Genomic DNA, 18,282 nt, shown 5'->3' with positions numbered 1-18,282 from the left:
CGCGTTTCGGCTAAGTCTTAATTATGGTTTTTTCTTCACCTAACATTTTTTGATCACTTTTTATCCAGATATTCTGACGCAGAATGAACAAAAACCAGCAACTCAGTTATTGTTTTTCATTTTACATGGTTCACTGTGTGGTAAAAATAATAAAACCAATCTATTATCTGTATCAGTAAGATTATAGCGATACTGGATTTATATTTTTATGCTTTGCTACTTTTACATTATAAAAAGACTATTTTACAAAAAATTATTTATTTTTGCACGTCCTTATTCTGAGAGCTGTAACTTTTTTTATTTTTTTGCCAAGAGAGACATATTAGGGATTGTTTTTACTGGACAATTTGGTATTTTCATTTTTTTTACATATGACTTTTTATAGCTTTTTATTCATTTTTTTGTGTGTCAATATGATGAAAAAGTTAAATTTTGGGCTATTCTTTGTTCATTTTTCTATGGTGTTTGCTGTACAGAATAAATAATATGACACTTTTACAGTCCGGACACTCTGTTATCAATTGTGGGTATGATATTTTGTTTATTTTTGTTTTAATACAAAGGCTGCATTTTTAGTAGCAAAATATGTTTTCGTGATTTATGTGCATTTTTGTCTTTTTTTTTTTACTACTTTACATATGTTATTAAACTTTTCTTTTACTTTTTCACTTAGTCCCACTTTGGGACATGAATAATTTTTACTTTGATCAATGATCTCATGCATTGCTTTACTTGTGTACTGCAATACCTGAGAGACTTTGGCCTATCTTGGATCTTACAAGCTTACAATCTATGAGGAGGGACGGGACGGCACAAAAGGTAAATAATAAAAAATGGTTGTATTGTATGGTCCGACTATCAATATAATAAATAGGGTACTCAAATGACGCTGCATGAATCGGTCACCAGTCAGTATGTGTACAAGTACAGATAGAGAGGGCTATTAAGTGCAGGGAAAATGTATCTAAATAACTCAACACAAACCCATTAATGTCTTAACTGCTTGCAACAAAAGTGAGTACACCCCTAAGTGAACATCGTAACATTGTGCCCAAAGTGTTAATATTTTGTGTGGTCAACATTGTTTTCAGGCACTGCCTTAACTCTCTTGGGCATTGGTTCACTAGAGCTTCACAGGAGCCATGTGACTCCTCTTCCATCCTCCATGACGACATCACGGAGCTGGTGGATGTTAGAGACCTTGTGCTCTTCCGTTTGAGGATGCCCCACAGATGCTAGGTCTGGAGATATGGTCCAGCACCTTTACCCTCAGTTTCTTTAGCAAGGCAGGGGTCATCTTGTTTTAGGTCCTTTTTCATGTTAGAATACTGCCCTGCTGCTCAGTTTCCGAAGGAAGGAATCATACTCGGCTTCAGTTTTTCACAATACATGTTGGCATTTATCGTTTCTCTCAATGAACTGTAGCTTCCCATAACTGGCAGCACTCATGCAGCACCAAACCATGACAGTCCCACCACCATGCTTGACTGTAGACAATACACACTTGTCTTTGTACTCCTCAGCTGGTTGCCGCCACACATGCTGATACCATCTGAACCAAATAAGTTTATGTTGGTTTCATTATACCACAGGACATGGTTCCAGTGATCCATGACCTTAGTTTTCTTCTCTGCAGACTGGTAGTGGGCTTTCCTGTGCATCATCTTTAGAAGAGGCTTCCTTCTGGGATGACAGCCATGCAGACCAATTTGATGCATTGTGTGGCATATGGTCTGAGTATTGACAGGCTGACTCACCAACTCTGTAACCTCTGCAGCAATGCTGGCAGCACTCAGTAATTTGACTGGACAATAATCCCCCTCCCCAAAAAAAACCAAGCAATATACCACTCAGCAAACTGTGAGAAAATGTTTCTTTTTTTTCTTTACTAACAGAAGAATTTTCTCTGGTGAGTGGCCTATCATTCTTTTTCTATCCTTTACTACATTCATTATCAATTCAGATTTCTGTAGATAAACACTACTCAAATACCAAAAATGTAGGCATAGAAATATTTAGCCCTGTACCATATCTTCAAGTATTACATAGACTGTGTCTGAATGTCTGTTACTCAGAATTAAGGGGTTGTCCACAACTAGGACAACCCCATCTGGATCCCTATCTTTCCCATTTATAAAAGAATAAAATGTACACTTACGTTTGGAGCTTGCACCCTTACAGTGGTGTTAGCACTTGCTCTAATACGACTCTAATAAGGCTGCCATGACATTGTGATGTCATATAATCCTGCAGCCAATCAGCTTCCGCTTCACATTCCCTGCGTTCGGACATATGACATGTATACAAAGGAAGAGATCGAGTGACAGACTTTATTTTCACAAGGAGTAATTGAAGAAAATGGACCACACAATTTATTAAGCAATTTCTGTAGACACTTATGTTGTTGTACACTACTGGCACATGGCAGGGCTCGGAATGGAGGGTGCATTATTTGGCTAGATTTTGTTGAAATAGATTATAGGTATTGCCAAAGAAGTAGTTTTACTGGTTTATATTTAGGGGGAGCCATGTTACTTTTCCAGAGCCTTTTCTAGAGTCTTTGAGCTACCCGTGATTTGGAAACCCTTTATTTTTCCATTGACAGAAGACATACCTGAGTGTGTACTTGTTTTTTTAACCGGATGAACCAAAGTTTTTATTGGTAGCATTTTGGAGTACATATGATTTTTTTTACCACTTTTAAAGTGAGTTTCACACTTATTTTACATACTTATAGGGTGGCACAGTGGTTAGCACTGCAGCCTTGTAGCGCTGAGGTCCTGGGTTCAAATACCACAAAGGACAACGTCTGCAAGGAGTTTGTATGTTCTCCCCGTGTTTGCGTGGGTTTCCTCTTGGTACTCCAGTTTCCTCCCACACTCCAAAGACATACTAAGAGGGACCTTAGAATGTGAACCCCAATGGGGACAGTGTTGCCAATGTATGTAAAGCGCTATGGAATTAATAGCACTATATAAATGAATAAATATTATTATTATTATATTATTTTCTGTTCTATGGTGAACACATATCAGGGTTCCTTTTAAATCTGAAAAAACTCTGATTTAGACTAACCCTCGAAGGAAATATTCACTATAATGATGCAGACAGAGTAACTTTCGGATCCATGTGGCATCTGTTCAAGCAGTGCTCTGTCTATTTAGGTATGCACAAAAGAAAAGGTTGACTACTAGTGATGGTTGAATAGTAACTATTTGTGTTTGGATTTTTCGTAACGAATCCCAAAGTCCTATTCCGGTATTCATCATTAATATCGATCCTAATGCAAGTTAATGGGGAAACTGAGCAGTATTCTTGCAATGACGAATACTGGAATAGCACTTAGTATTCGATAATATTAGCCGAACACGAATAGTTACTATTTACCCATCTCTATTGACCACACTTTTTGTGCACTAAAAAAACACCTTGTAAGACGTACACCACCAGAACAGATGCCCTTCTTTCGAGAGCTGTAACCTTTTTTTTTTTTGTTTCAGTCTTGCCATATAAGGGTTTATTTTTTGCGGGACAAGTTGTACTTTTAAATGCAACCATGAGTTTGACCATATAGTGTACTGGAAAATGGCAAAAAAAAAATCCAAGTGCAGAAAAATTGCAAACAAAAGTGCGATTGCACAATTGTTTTGGGGGTATTTTATTCACCGTGTTCACTATATGGTAAAACTAATCTGTCAGTGTGATGCCTGTTCGTAGTCATTGAACATGTATAGGTTTACTTTTATCTAAGGGGTTAAAAAAAATTTTAGAAGTTTGTCCAAAAAAGGTTTTTTTCTAAAACCCATAGCGTTCTCATTTTTTAGGATATGAGGCTCAGTGACAGCTGATGTGTTTAATGGTACCATTTTGCGCAGATGCTAATTTTTGATCACCTGTTATTGCATTTTGCACAAAATTTGAGGCAAACAAAAAACGTAATTTTGGCGTTTGGAATTTTTTTTTGCTGCTAGGTCGTTTACTGATCGGATTAATTGATTTTATATTTTGATAGATCGGGCATTTCTGAATGCGGCAATACCAAATATGTGTATATTTTTTATTTATTTTACCCTTTAATTTTCAATGGAGCAAGTGGGGTGATTTGAACTTTTAGGGGTTTTTTTTAAACTTTTTTAAAACTTTTTTAAATTTTACTAGTACCCCTAGGGGACTATAAATGTCAGCAGTCTGATCACGTGTTCATTTCTCCTGATCATAGCTGCACAATTCAGACCAGGAGAAATGCTGCTCTTCTCTTACAGCCGCTGCTCTGCCGGCTGTAAGAGGAAGTGAGTCATGATAGTGACAGGAGACATCACATGACCCTGTGCTATGATGGCAACCATCAGCTACCCATGATCACATCATGGGGCCTCCAATAGCAGTGGGTAAATGTGCATTACCCGCTGCGTTCATTTACATTGCGCTATCACATTTTGACAACGCGATCTAAGGGGTTAACAGGCATGGGTGGATCGCGGATCCACCCGCGCCTGATAGCCACGCATTCAACTGTTCAAATCAGCTGACATATGCAGAACTCACCGCCGACTCACTGCAGCAGCCAGTGGTGATTACCCCGATATGAGCCATGACATATAAAGTATGTCCAATGTCATTAACAAGAGGTTAATTTTGGAGTGTTCTTATTTATTTTCCTTTTTAAGCGATGTTCATGACATGGGATAAATAAATGACCACTTTATGGCTGAGGTCATTCTGGATATGGCAAACCAATCATTTGTACTCTTTATTTTTGTTTTTACGTAAAAGCTGTGTGTCACAAACCACCGGGGGGGTCACTCAGAAATCCCCCGCGCTGGCTACCAGTACGTCACAATCGGGGGGTAACAAGTGGGGGTCACCCCTCCTTTATACCTCCCGACCGACAGACAGAGCACGTGACGCGCTCTCTAGCGCCCCTCTTATAGTCAGGCCAATTATGGAATTGCCCGACAATAAGCAAGGAGGCCGCTATACTACTTATGCCGATTATTGAAGGGTCCCCGGTGAGAGTAAGGTATATATTCCCCCGACCTCCGCGGGCGGAATATATAAAATCTCCCCGAATCTCACTGGCCTCCCCACAATAATCCTTGGCACAATTCGCTGCCACCAACCGATTTACGGTAACTATTAGCCGAACACACAGACGTGGGATTCAAGATCGAGATAACAGAACAGCCCAAGATTAATTATATAATTTAATCAGCCTAAAGCACACTAGAACTACAATATATACAATAGGGAATCTACAGAATATACATATGTCAGAGTACAGTTACAATCAAAGCATGGGTTACAAACAGGCATACACAGTTCCAGCAGTTACCTTGTTGCGTCTGGCCACAGGGGGGCGCTGTACCCAGGTTTCTAGGATCCTTCCCACAGATGTTTCCTACACGTGCCCCCAGCGAAAAGAACACTGGAAAATGGCCGAAGTAGGGTTATCAACCTGGGCAAATCCAGGTCTCCTCCTACCTTCGTGACCTCACAGGGAGCACTGCTCCACCCCTGGCTTGAGTTATGGACAATATCCCAACATGGAATATGGGCCATAACTTTGCCTGGGAGCGTCGTAGGCGGACGCCAACGCTCTCATTGTGACAGTTATGAATTTAGCTACAGAACGAGGGGACTCATGACCTGTCTGCCAGTTCCCCATTGGCTGATATCACGCCTGGGGCATTTCCCAATGTCCTGCTCCCATAAAAAGGGTGTGCCGGCATCGTCCGCATGCAGAGACACCATTTTTATGGTTGCCATATTTATCGGAAATATGGCTTGCGAGATATGAACCATTTTTTACTGGAGTCGTTCTGTCTGGCTATTTCCATAGCCTTGCTAACTAGCTAGCAGCTCCTACTACAGGGTGACGGCAGGGAGTCATCCTGTGTCCATTGTTCCCACACCACCTAATTTCCATATCACAGGACATGGCCATGGAGGTGTAAGTGGAACACTGAGAACAAGAAGGGAGGGGGCACTGCCAGGGAGTGATGAGGGATTATGACTGGAGTCATAATTCATCTTCATATCCCGGGATTTGCCTCACACCTCCCCCCTTTTGAGGGCGCTAGGGGGCAGCACACTCCGGTGTTCCCCCGTGCGCCCGTCCGCGACCTCTCCTTGTCGGGACAGCCCGTCTGCGTTACCGTGGTCACGGCCCCTTTTGTGGCGAATGGTGAAGTTGTATTGCTGGAGCGCAAGGCTCCATCGCAACAATCGCCCATTCGTCCCAGAGACGGTGTGCAACCAGCTGAGGGGATTGTGGTCCGTCTCCACGATGAAGTGGCGCCCGTATAGATAGGGTTGCAGACGCTGCAGGGCCCACACTATGGCCAGGCACTCCTTCTCCATCGTGGAATAGGCAACTTCCCTTGGTAACAGCTTCCTGCTCAGGTACAAGACTGGGTGCTCTTGGCTCGCAGAGTCCACCTGGCTGAGCACCGCACCGAGGCCGAAGTCACTGGCGTCGGTCTGTACTACAAACGGCCGCGTGAAGTCGGCTGCCTGTAGCACGGGCGGGCTGGACAGGGCGTCCTTTAGGGCCCGGAAGGCTGTCTCGCAGTCCATTGTCCAATCGACTGCAGAGGGCAGCTTCTTCTTGGTGAGGTCCGTCAAGGGCTTGGCCAGGCTACTATAGCATGGAACAAACCTCCTATAGTACCCAGCGGTCCCCAAGAAGGACATCACCTGCTTCTTGGTCCTGGGGGTGGGCCAGGATGCGATGGCTTCCACTTTCTCAGGCTCGGGCTTCAGTGTTCTCCCACCTACCCGGTGACCGAGGTACTGGACCTCGCTCATGGCCAGCTGACACTTTCCCGGCTTGATGGTCAAACCTGCCCGGTGGATCCGCCTGAGCACCTGTGCTAGATGCTCTAGGTGGTCCTCCCAGGTGGGACTGAAGACGGCAATGTCATCCAGGTACGCGGCCGCGTACCCTTCAAGTCCCTTGAGCAGGGTGTTGACCATCCGCTGGAAAGTGGCAGGGGCATTCCTCATCCCGAATGGCATCACCGTGGACTCGTACAGTCCAAATGGGGTAATAAAGGCAGAGCGTTCCCTGGCCTTGCGAGTCAGGGGGATCTGCCAATATCCCCGGCTCAGATCCATGATGGTCAGGTACTGAGCCCCGGCCAACTGATCGAGCAGGTCATCGATGCGTGGCATTGGGTACGCATCGGCGACCGTGACCGCATTGAGCCCCCTGTAGTCCACGCAGAACCGAGTGGTTCGGTCCTTCTTAGGGACGAGGACTACAGGCGAGGCCCAAGCGCTGTTGGATGCCTGGATCACCCCCAGCTTCAGCATCTCGTCAATCTCCTGGCGCATGTGTTGCTGCACCTCCAGGGAGACCCGATATGCTGAACGCCGGATCGGGGGATGATCCCCAGTGTCCACGTGATGGACAGCCAAGTCAGTCCTTCCGGGCTGGTTGGTAAACAACCCCCGGAAGGGGAGGAGGGTGGCCCACAGCTGGGACCGTTGGTCTTCCAAGAGCTGGTGGCCAACCTCCACATCCTCAATGGATCTGCCTGCCCTAACCTGGGCTAGCATATCCAAGAGGGTTTCCGCTTCTCCCTCCTCGGGCAGGTTGCACACGGGGAGCGCACATGCCTCCCGCTCATGATGTGCCTTCATCATGTTCACATGGAAGGGCTTCCGCCTTCCACGGGCAGGGTCCAGGGTGACCAGGTACGTCACAGGGTTGAGCTGCTGGTACACGAGGTATGGGCCTTCCCAGGCTGCCTGAAGCTTGTCCTGTGGTACGGGGACCAGTACCCACACCTTTTGACCCACTTGGTAGGTCCTCTCACAAGCGTTCTGGTCGTACCAACGCTTCTGATCGGCCTGGGCTTGAGCCATATTGTCGTGTACCAGTTGCGTCAAGGCCTGCATTTTGTCCCGGAAGCGCATGACATACTCGATAACCGACACTCCAGGGGTGGCCAAATCCCCTTCCCAAGCCTCTTTCACCAGAGCCAGGGGGCCCCGCACACGTCGCCCGTACAGGAGCTCAAACGGTGAGAATCCTGTTGAGGCCTGTGGAACCTCCCGGTAAGCAAATAACAGGTGTGGGAGATACCGCTCCCAGTCACGCCCATGGGAGTCGACCAACATCTTAAGCATCTGCTTTAAGGTGCCATTGAACCGCTCGCACAGGCCATTAGTCTGTGGATGGTACGGGCTGGCCACCAGATGTCGCATCTGGACTTGCTTACAGAGGGCCTCCATCAACTGGGACATGAATTGGGTCCCCCGGTCAGTGAGCATTTCCTGGGGAAAACCCACTCGGGAGAAAATCTCCAGCAATGCGGTGGCCACCTTGTCAGCCCGAATGGACGACAAGGCCACTGCTTCTGGGTACCGGGTGGCATAGTCCACTACCGTCAGTATGAAGCGTTTCCCGGAGCTGCTGGGGATGGCCAGCGGGCCGACCAGATCCACAGCCACCCTCCTGAAAGGCTCATCGATGATTGGCAGAGATACTAGTGGGGCTTTGGGGTGTGGCCCCGCCTTCCCCACTCTCTGACAGGTTTCACACGAACGGCAGTAGGCAGCCACATCGGCCCCCATTTTTGGCCAGTAGAAATGCTGGTTTAACCTGGCCTTGGTCTTAGCGATCCCTAGGTGTCCGGCCATCGGAATCTCATGTGCGATCCGCAACAACTCCGTCCGGAACGGATAGGGTACCACCAACTGTCGGTCCCTGGGCCACGCCTCCGGTGAACCCTGCTGGACCGTGGCCCGGTACAGCCGTCCTTGGTCCCAGACCACTTGCTCCGGGTCCGAGTCCGAGGGAGGCTGTGCCGCCTGCTCCTTTAGAGCTTTCAGGCTGTCGTCAGCTTCTAACGCTGCCTGAAACCCCTGACTAGATGTGGCCAGAATCGACGAGACTGTCACATCTTCGGTCAGTACCCCGGGACCTGTGTCCTGGCCTCCACCTGACTCGGCTGCCACTTGGTCAGAAGGGGAAGAGCTATCGGACCTCCGGGAGGCCCCTTGGCTTCCAGCACTCCCACTGCGGGTGACAGCGGCCACAGCCGCTGCGACCGTGGGTCGTGCCTGCTCCTCCTCCGTTCCTGACCAAGTCGCTGGTTCAGGCAGACCTATCTGGCTTCCTGACACCCCGGTTGTGGGGGAACCATGCACCGAGATCTTACCTGGGAGCACTTCCGCTCCTGGACCGGCCCCAATCTCACCTGCCTGTTCCCCTCCTGCAGCAACAGAACCCCGCTGTGAAATCTCTGGGGACCCCACATTTGCTGTGGTAGCCCCCACCCCACACACTGGTCCTCCCCCTGCAGCACCCTGCTCTCTGCTTATCCCTGCAGAGGGCAACAGATCCCAGCTCACAGGCTGGTTACTTGTAGAGGCATTGTCACACCTTTCTCTGACCCCCTCCCCTGTCACAGCTGCAGCTGTGTGTGTGTCTATGGTGTCTATGCAAGCAGAAATATCAGAGTTCACTCCCCCCTCTCTCACATCATTCATAGATAACACATTAACATTGTCCGGAGGCATGTCAGTACTGGCTGAAGGTTCAGCCCTTGGTTGGGGCCCAAACTGGGAGGTTATCTGCCCCAAATCTGTCCCAAGTAGCACGTTTGCGGGGATCCGATCAGTTACCCCCACCTCCCTCACCCCTCGCCCTGCGCCCCAGTCCACATAAATGTCAGCAACAGGCAGCGCCGGGTCAATGCCTCCAATCCCGGAGACAGCGAGGGTTTTTCCAGGGATCAAGTCTTGGGGGGACACCATCTCAGGCCGCACCAGAGTCACCTCCGAGGCGCTGTCTCGCAGTCCTATGGTCACAGACCGGCCGACGGTGACAGGTTGGAAGCTGTCCAGGGACCTACCACCACCCCCACCCACACAATACACCTTGGGCGGCCCTTGGGACGGGGACGGAGCCGGGGCCTTGGGACGCTGAGGGCACATGGCCTTGAAGTGTCCAGGTAGGTTGCACTGGTGGCACCGTCTTGGTTCTGCCACGGGCCTGGAGAGGGGAGTTGAGGGGGACACCCCCTGCAGTCTAGGGGCAGGTGGGGCAGTCGCAGAATTCATCTTACCCCCTCTCCAGGTGCTGCTGGTGGCCGCTCTCCTGGCCTCAGGGGCCCGGTTGTTGGTGTAGTCATCGGCAAGGGCAGCTGTAGCCGTGGACCCCTTTGGCTTCTGGTCTCGGATGAACTGGCGGAGATCCTCAGGGCAGTTCCACAAGAGTTGCTCCGTGATGAACAAGTCCAGGATCTCCGGTCCGGTGGAAAGCTGCAGGCCTTGGGTCCAGTGGTCGGCAGCTCGGGCAAGTGCCCGCCGGTGGTCAGCCCAGGAGTCCTTTGGTCCCTTTTGCAGGGTCCGGAACTTCTTGCGGTAGGACTCCGGAGTGAGGTTGTACTGTTGGATCAGGGCCCGCTTGATGGTGTCGTAGCCCTGATCTGCCTCAGCAGGCAAGTCCCCAAGGATATCCAGGGCCTTACCCCTTAAACGGGGGGTCAGGTATTTGGCCCACTGATCCTTGTCCAGATGGTGCTGCAAGCAAGTCCGTTCAAAAGCAGTCAAGAAAGAGTCCAAGTCTCCATCCTTCTCCAGCACTGGGAAGTCCTCAACACGGACCTTTGGAAGTTTGGTGTCTTGAAGGTCACGTGTGGCTGATGAGGGCCGGAGCTGAGCTAGCTGCAGCTGGTAGTCACGCTCTGCCTGGCGCTCTTCCCGCGCTGCCTGCCGCTCCGCAGCCTCAGCCTCACGCGCTGCTTGCCGCTCTGCCCTGCGCTCTGCCAGGAGTCCCTTGTAGCCCTCCTGGTCTCCAGCCTGGAGAAGGGCCATAGCCATTTGAAGAAGGCTATCCGAGCCTCCCAGGCTCGGTGGAATGGCACGTGGTGATCTGCGGCCCGCTGCGGAGCCTGGTGATTCACTGTCCATTGCAGAGCGGAGGGCTGGCATCTGGCTCGTTGAGGACCCTTGGGTGAGCTGCTCCTCATCTTGTCCAGCAGTGCCAGGTTGTGCAATGTCCTCTGCAGAGCTGTTTTCTGGCGTCGAGCTCCTGGAGGACTCGTGGGCAACCTCCTCATTACTGTCCACAGCACCGTTCTCCCTCTCTTCGGCTCCTGCTTTAGCATTGGCCAGTTGCCTAGCTCTGCTCCTGGTGCCATCAGCCATTCTTGCAGACTTTTGGTCACTGACACAGAACTGACACCTGATGCCTCCACACACCTTACAGTATCTGCACTCTGACACTCTAGTGTTGAGCTAGTCTGAAGACCCCAGCAGCCACAGCTGCTGCAGGCAGTCTTTAGTGTCTGGGAGTATGGGTCTCACACTCACACACACTATTATCTCGATCCCACCGCTATGCCACCAATATGTCACAAACCACCGGGGGGGTCACTCAGAAATCCCCCGCGCTGGCTACCAGTACGTCACAATCGGGGGGTAACAAGTGGGGGTCACCCCTCCTTTATACCTCCCGACCGACAGACAGAGCACGTGACGCGCTCTCTAGCGCCCCTCTTATAGTCAGGCCAATTATGGAATTGCCCGACAATAAGCAAGGAGGCCGCTATACTACTTATGCCGATTATTGAAGGGTCCCCGGTGAGAGTAAGGTATATATTCCCCCGACCTCCGCGGGCGGAATATATAAAATCTCCCCGAATCTCACTGGCCTCCCCACAATAATCCTTGGCACAATTCGCTGCCACCAACCGATTTACGGTAACTATTAGCCGAACACACAGACGTGGGATTCAAGATCGAGATAACAGAACAGCCCAAGATTAATTATATAATTTAATCAGCCTAAAGCACACTAGAACTACAATATATACAATAGGGAATCTACAGAATATACATATGTCAGAGTACAGTTACAATCAAAGCATGGGTTACAAACAGGCATACACAGTTCCAGCAGTTACCTTGTTGCGTCTGGCCACAGGGGGGCGCTGTACCCAGGTTTCTAGGATCCTTCCCACAGATGTTTCCTACACGTGCCCCCAGCGAAAAGAACACTGGAAAATGGCCGAAGTAGGATTATCAACCTGGGCAAATCCAGGTCTCCTCCTACCTTCGTGACCTCACAGGGAGCACTGCTCCACCCCTGGCTTGAGTTATGGACAATATCCCAACATGGAATATGGGCCATAACTTTGCCTGGGAGCGTCGTAGGCGGACGCCAACGCTCTCATTGTGACAGTTATGAATTTAGCTACAGAACGAGGGGACTCATGACATGTCTGCCAGTTCCCCATTGGCTGATATCACGCCTGGGGCATTTCCCAATGTCCTGCTCCCATAAAAAGGGTGTGCCGGCATCGTCCGCATGCAGAGACACCATTTTTATGGTTGCCATATTTATCGGAAATATGGCTTGCGAGATATGAACCATTTTTTACTGGAGTCGTTTTGTCTGGCTATTTCCATAGCCTTGCTAACTAGCTAGCAGCTCCTACTACAGGGTGACGGCAGGGAGTCATCCTGTGTCCATTGTTCCCACACCACCTAATTTCCATATCACAGGACATGGCCATGGAGGTGTAAGTGGAACACTGAGAACAAGAAGGGAGGGGGCACTGCCAGGGAGTGATGAGGGATTATGACTGGAGTCATAATTCATCTTCATATCCCGGGATTTGCCTCACACTGTGCATATACACTTCGCGCACAATTATTAAGAAATGTACATTTTTCATGATTCATCTTATTATTGAACAACTACAGTGCTGTCGGTCAATCCAAAAGGTCAATGAATCTGAAATTTGAATATTTAAATAAAAGTGTTGTTTTGTCTTTCTTAAGAGAAGGTCAATGTGTGCAGAAATATTGTGCAACGATTATTGTGCAGAATTATTATGCATCTAAATGAAAAATGAAAATTTTCCCATCTCCATTGTTTATTTACATTTGTTAAAGTGAGAATAATGATCAAATATCTCAAAATCTACAAAAATAGATTTCTGATATTTCCCAAAACATCAGTGACCAATATAGCCACCCTTTTTTTCAATAACAGTTACAAGTCTTCCATCCATGGCGTTTGTCAGTTTCTTAATTTCTTGGCGATCAACTTTTTGGACAGCACCAGCCACAGCCTCCCAGAAACTCTTCAGAGAGGTCCACTATTTTCCTTCACCGTTAATCTCCCATTTCCGTGCCCACAAGTTCTCAATAGGGTTTTGGTCAGATGATGAAGCGGTCATGTTATTATTCTTTCATCACTGGCAGCCAAGCATTGCAGACTTCAATGTATGTGATGGAGTAGTGTCCTGCATAATTAAAAATCATAGTTTTCTTGAAATATGCAAACTTTTTCCTGTACCCTCTTGAGGTAAGTGTCCTCTAAAAACTGGCAGTAGTTTGGGAGTTGATCTTGAGTCCATCTTGAACTTGAAAAGGTCTAACTAGCTTTAATTACACCAACCCATAGCAGTACCCCACCTCCACCTTGCTGGGGATGAGTCAAAGTGAAGGTCTGTGTCCGTTACTGATCCAGCCACAAGCCCATCTACCCGGTCTGTCAAGAGTTAAGTCCCAGTCACACACAGAGATAAATCTGCGGCAGATCTGTGGTTGCAGTGAAATTGTAGACAATCAGTGCCAGGTTTGTGGATGTGTACAAATGGAACAATATGTCCATGATTTCACTGCAACCACAGATCTGCCAAAGATTTATCTCTGTGTGTGACGGGGCCTTTACTCTCATCTCACCAGTTCATAAAACCTTTAAAAATCTTTTAAAAAATCTGTCTTCAGATATTTCTTGGCCCAGTCTTGAATTTTCATCTTCTGTGTCTAGTTCAGTGGTGGCCAGGATTCAGCATTCCCTCCCTTGGCCATTTCTCTGATCATTGACCACCTTGTACTTTTGGGCACTCCAGGGAGGTTGCAGCTCTGGAATATGACAGCACTGGGGGATAATGGGTCCCTGGTCACTTCATGTTTGATTCTTCTCAAACCTGTGGTAGTTAATGTGCGTCTTTTTTTTCCAAACACATTGTTGCAATACTGTTGAATAGTTGCAACAAGACTTTTGATAGTTCTGTGACCACGCCCCAGTATGTTAACAATTTCAAAAGTATTGCATCTCTCTGTAAAACTTTTAAGAAATATTGAATTTTCAGTCAGTTTTTTCTTTTTCATGGCCCATTTTGCTGAGGATAACTAGCTGCATAATAATTCTGCACACCTTGATAAAGGGTGCTGATATTCTTAGCCCGCACACTCCCCCATAAGGCTATGTTCACACGCGGCATCTTTTTTTCCGAGCGAGTGCATCTTGACTGCATCTTTTACCTGTGGTCTCAGAAATATGCAGCTTGTGGCCCAAAAAACGCATGATGTTTTGCTGCGTTTTTGTCGCATTTTGGTTAATGTGTTTTTTAAAGCAGAAACAAAACATGATAGAATAGATAGAGAATAGAGAGATAATAGATAGATAATAGATATATAGATAATAGATAACAGATAATAGATAACAGATAATAGATGGATAACGGTAATAGATAATAGAAAGAACATATAGAATAAATAGAAAGAAATAACAGAATAGCTTGATAGAGGGATAGTTAACTTGGCAAGCTGTTTTGTTTTTTTTAAAAAAATTCTTAAAAAAATGACATGGGGTTACCCCCATTTTTCAGATCAGCACAAGAACAACAACAGCTTCAGGCTGCAACCGTCAGCTATGTGCTCTACCTTGACTGGTTATTAAAACTTGAGGGGATCCCACACTTTTTTTTTATTCATTTGATCTATTTAAAAAAAAAATATGTGGTGCCCACCCGCCATTTTTTTAAAACCAGCCAAGGTACAGCAGACAACTGGGGGGCTGATATCAAAGGCCATCATTATTTGGTCCTTTCCAGCCTAACAATAGCAGCCCACAGCTGTCCCAGAAGTGGTGCATCCATAAGGCCTCCCGTTGCCCTGGTGCAGTAGCAATGGGGGTAATAAGGAGTTAACAACAGCCCACAGCTGCTAGTAAGCCCTAGCTTAGTATGGCAGGTGTCTATAAGACACCCCCCATCACTAATCTGTAAGTGAAAGTACATAAATACAAACATCCAAAAAATCCTTTATTTGAAATAAAATACAAAAAGCACCCTCTTTAACCACTTTATTAACCCCCCAAACACCCTACCAGGTCCAATGTAATCCACACGAGGTCCCACGATGCATTCAGCTCTGCTACATCTGACAATCACAGCAAGCGGCCATAGAACAAAACTGCCCGCTGTGAGCTTCACCTAGCAACTGAAGTGAGCCACGGGATAAGTGGTGACATCACTCAGGTTACCTGCGATCACAGCGGGAATCCTCCACCTGTGACAATAAATCACCTGAGTGACTGAAGTGAGCCGCGCGATCAGCATGACATCACTCATGTTAGGCTTTGGCCATGCTGTGGTCACAGCTAACTTGAGTGACGTGACCGCTGAGCGCGTGGCTCACTTCAGTTGAGAACTGAACTTCACAGCGGGCAGTCTTGTTCTATGGCGTTTGCTGTAAGCCTCAGATACGTAGCAGTGCTGGAAGTGTCGTGAGCCCTCGTGTGGATTACGTTGGACCTGGAGGGTTGTGTTGGGGTTAATAAAGTGGTGAAAGAGGATGGTCTTTTGTCTTTTATTCCAAATAAAGCATTATTTTGGGGTTTGTGTTTATTTCATTTCACTTACAGATTAGTGATGGAGGGTGTCTTGGGTAGATGCCTGCCATTACTAATCTAGGACTTAGTGGCAGTTATGGGCTGCCATTAACTCTCTTATTACCCTGATTGCCACCGCATCAGGGCAATCGAGATGAGCTGGGTAAAGTATTTAATGGATGCAGCAAGTTTGGGTGGCTGCTGGCTGATATTTTTCAGCTGGGGTCTCCCAATAACGTGGGTCTCCCCAGCCTGAGAATACCAGCCCTCAGCTGTGAGGCTTTATCTTGGCTGGGTATCAAAATTGGGGGTGACCGCACGTCGTTTTTTTTAATTATTTATATTTTGTACTGTACGATATAGACCCGACCGCCAGCAGCTGTGATTGGTTGCAGTCAGACAGCTGTCACTCAGCATGGGGGCATGTCTGACTGCAACCAATCACAACCATCGGTGGGTGGAGAAAGCAGTGCATATTCAATGAATATGAGCGGCTGAAGAAGTGAATGACTGGCCATAGGAGCAGTGTGACAGCTGAGCCGGTAAGTATGAAGCGCTTGCTCCTACCCCTTTGCTCCGTATTCTGGTCCCCATTGACTCTATGGGAACTGGCATCTAACCAGATACCAGGGATTAATCCCCCGCCGACATCGAGTAAGCGAGGGATTGATCTGCTAGTCCTCAAAAATGCAAGGAGAAGACGCAAAAAGAATTGACATGCTGCATCTTGGCTGCGTCTTCAAAAATGCATCCAAGATGCAGCCAAAAAAAGATGCACTGTGTGGATAACAAAATAGAAATCTCATAGACTTTGCTGGGAGAAGGAAATGCATGCATTTACAGTAAGTGCATCTTTGTGACATCAAAAACGCACCAAAAACGAAGTAAAAGATGCAGCGTGTGAACATAGCCTTACACAAATACACATCACCTAATCTGCTTCATCCAATAAGCATTCAAGTGTATTCAGTTTGGTGTTGGAAAATATGAATGGTCAAAATACTCAGTTGTCTAATAATTCTGCACAGTGCATTGTTGACACAGATTTCTGTGATTTCTTTATTCCCTTTTGTGTTCTTTTTTTTACATGTTTACAAATTTTAATAACCTGTTTTAATTTTTTACATAGTCCCACTATGGTAATTGAATACATTGCACTTTGTTAGTCTGCTATACTACAATACTGCATCAGACTTGTAGATTTGACACTGGCACTTGGTCTGTTAGACCCTACATATGGCAAATCCTAACAAGCCACCATACTTAGAGGCGATTACTTGGCTTTGGGCTGCTATGGAAACCATCAGGACTTTGTGACCACAGGTAGCCGATTGGATTAAAGAGGGTGTCCCCTTTGTCTAGATCGATTCCCCAACACCATTACTGAGGAGCCATCAACAGCGCATGTTTTCAGGATACCCTTAGCATTGCATAGGAGTTGGAACCACCACCTGTGCAGGTAATTAAATTATCACCAGTGCAATGCTAAAAAAATCCTGAAAACATGACCTATTGGTGACTCCTGAGGACTGGCGTTGGGGAAGAGAGCCACCATTACTGCCCTTACTGGTTTATGGGGCCCAGTGAGAAAAATCAAGGAGAGGGGGCCCGGACTGGGTGAGACAGGTAGCAACCCAGCTGTCCCTCCTTTGTTTCTCCTCAACGGTCCCCAGTGTCAGGACTCCGTTGTTTCAGTATTCAACTGAACATGTGTCATTGCACGCACATTCAGGTGAAATATATTCTTGCACGGCAATAGTTAACAGCCACCAGCCAATCAGAGGCTGGCAGCTAATGTCGACACGCACGTTGACATCACTGCCATACGCAGGTAAGAAGAAACTTTTTTTTTATTTGCTTGTACTGAAAAGCTACAATATGGGTAGCAGATATATAGGGGCCAGCATAAAGAGACATGGGTCCAGGATGGAGAGACATGGGGCCAAGATGTAGGACATTAATACAGGAAGGGGCCATAAAGTGGGACATTATTACAGGAAGGGACCAGGATGTGGGACATTATCACTGTAGGGGCTAATTAAGGGATATTACTACTTCTGTGCAGTATTTTATTTTTGAGGTCCTGTAACTGTGCAGGGCGACACTATGTCACTTTTTTTCTTCATCTGGCATACTGGAGAAGTCAGGGACAAAGTGGGGAATGTGCTCTGGAATCGATCAGGTATAGATATCTGTGTGTTGTTTTCTGCAGAGACGTGTCGTGGCTGGAAAAAGTGATGGCGGTCTGCGCTGGATGAAGAAGAAAGGCTGAGGACTAAGGTCTAATAGTGGACACTGTAAAAAAGCATATTGGTAGTCACTAAGTGGTAAATTAGCTGTAATGCTGCATTGCTGAGTATTGTTGCTTCCTTTACTTATTGGACAACTATTCAAAGTTAAAATATGCATGTGTGACGCCCTGGCACAGCCAGGGTGTCACATAAAGAGTTAATCCTCCTTGGTAATCTGATCTCACACGGTGCAGCATGGCAAAGCACAGCCCCCAGTGTAAGGGAAAAGGAGAGGAGAGGGGAGGGGCTGGAGCAGACAGTGTGTGGAGAGCAGACAGGACGGAGGTCTGAAGTGTAGCTCCCGGCTGGGAGTGAAGGGTTCTCCAAGAGGGCCGGGGCAGGCCGTAG

At 47.3% G+C, this 18,282-nt stretch overlaps 1 protein-coding gene across 1 annotated transcript in view; it reads left to right on the top strand.

Moving 5' to 3' along the window:
* The window catches only part of FAM120B (family with sequence similarity 120 member B), a 280,814-nt gene extending 262,856 nt beyond the window's left edge, over positions 1-17,958 (top strand). Inside the window, exon 12 of the mRNA XM_075339687.1 lies at positions 17,856-17,958. Coding sequence (XP_075195802.1) covers positions 17,856-17,881 — 26 coding nt within the window. The 3' untranslated portion in view covers positions 17,882-17,958. The remainder of the gene's footprint in view (positions 1-17,855) is intronic.
* The last annotated feature ends 324 nt before the right edge of the window (positions 17,959-18,282 follow it).

This window comes from Anomaloglossus baeobatrachus, chromosome 3 (assembly GCF_048569485.1).
Source record: "Anomaloglossus baeobatrachus isolate aAnoBae1 chromosome 3, aAnoBae1.hap1, whole genome shotgun sequence".
Classification (NCBI taxonomy): domain Eukaryota; kingdom Metazoa; phylum Chordata; class Amphibia; order Anura; family Aromobatidae; genus Anomaloglossus; species Anomaloglossus baeobatrachus.
The sequence above is the reverse complement of the archived record's forward strand: the minus strand, read 5'-3'. Positions and strand labels throughout refer to the sequence as shown.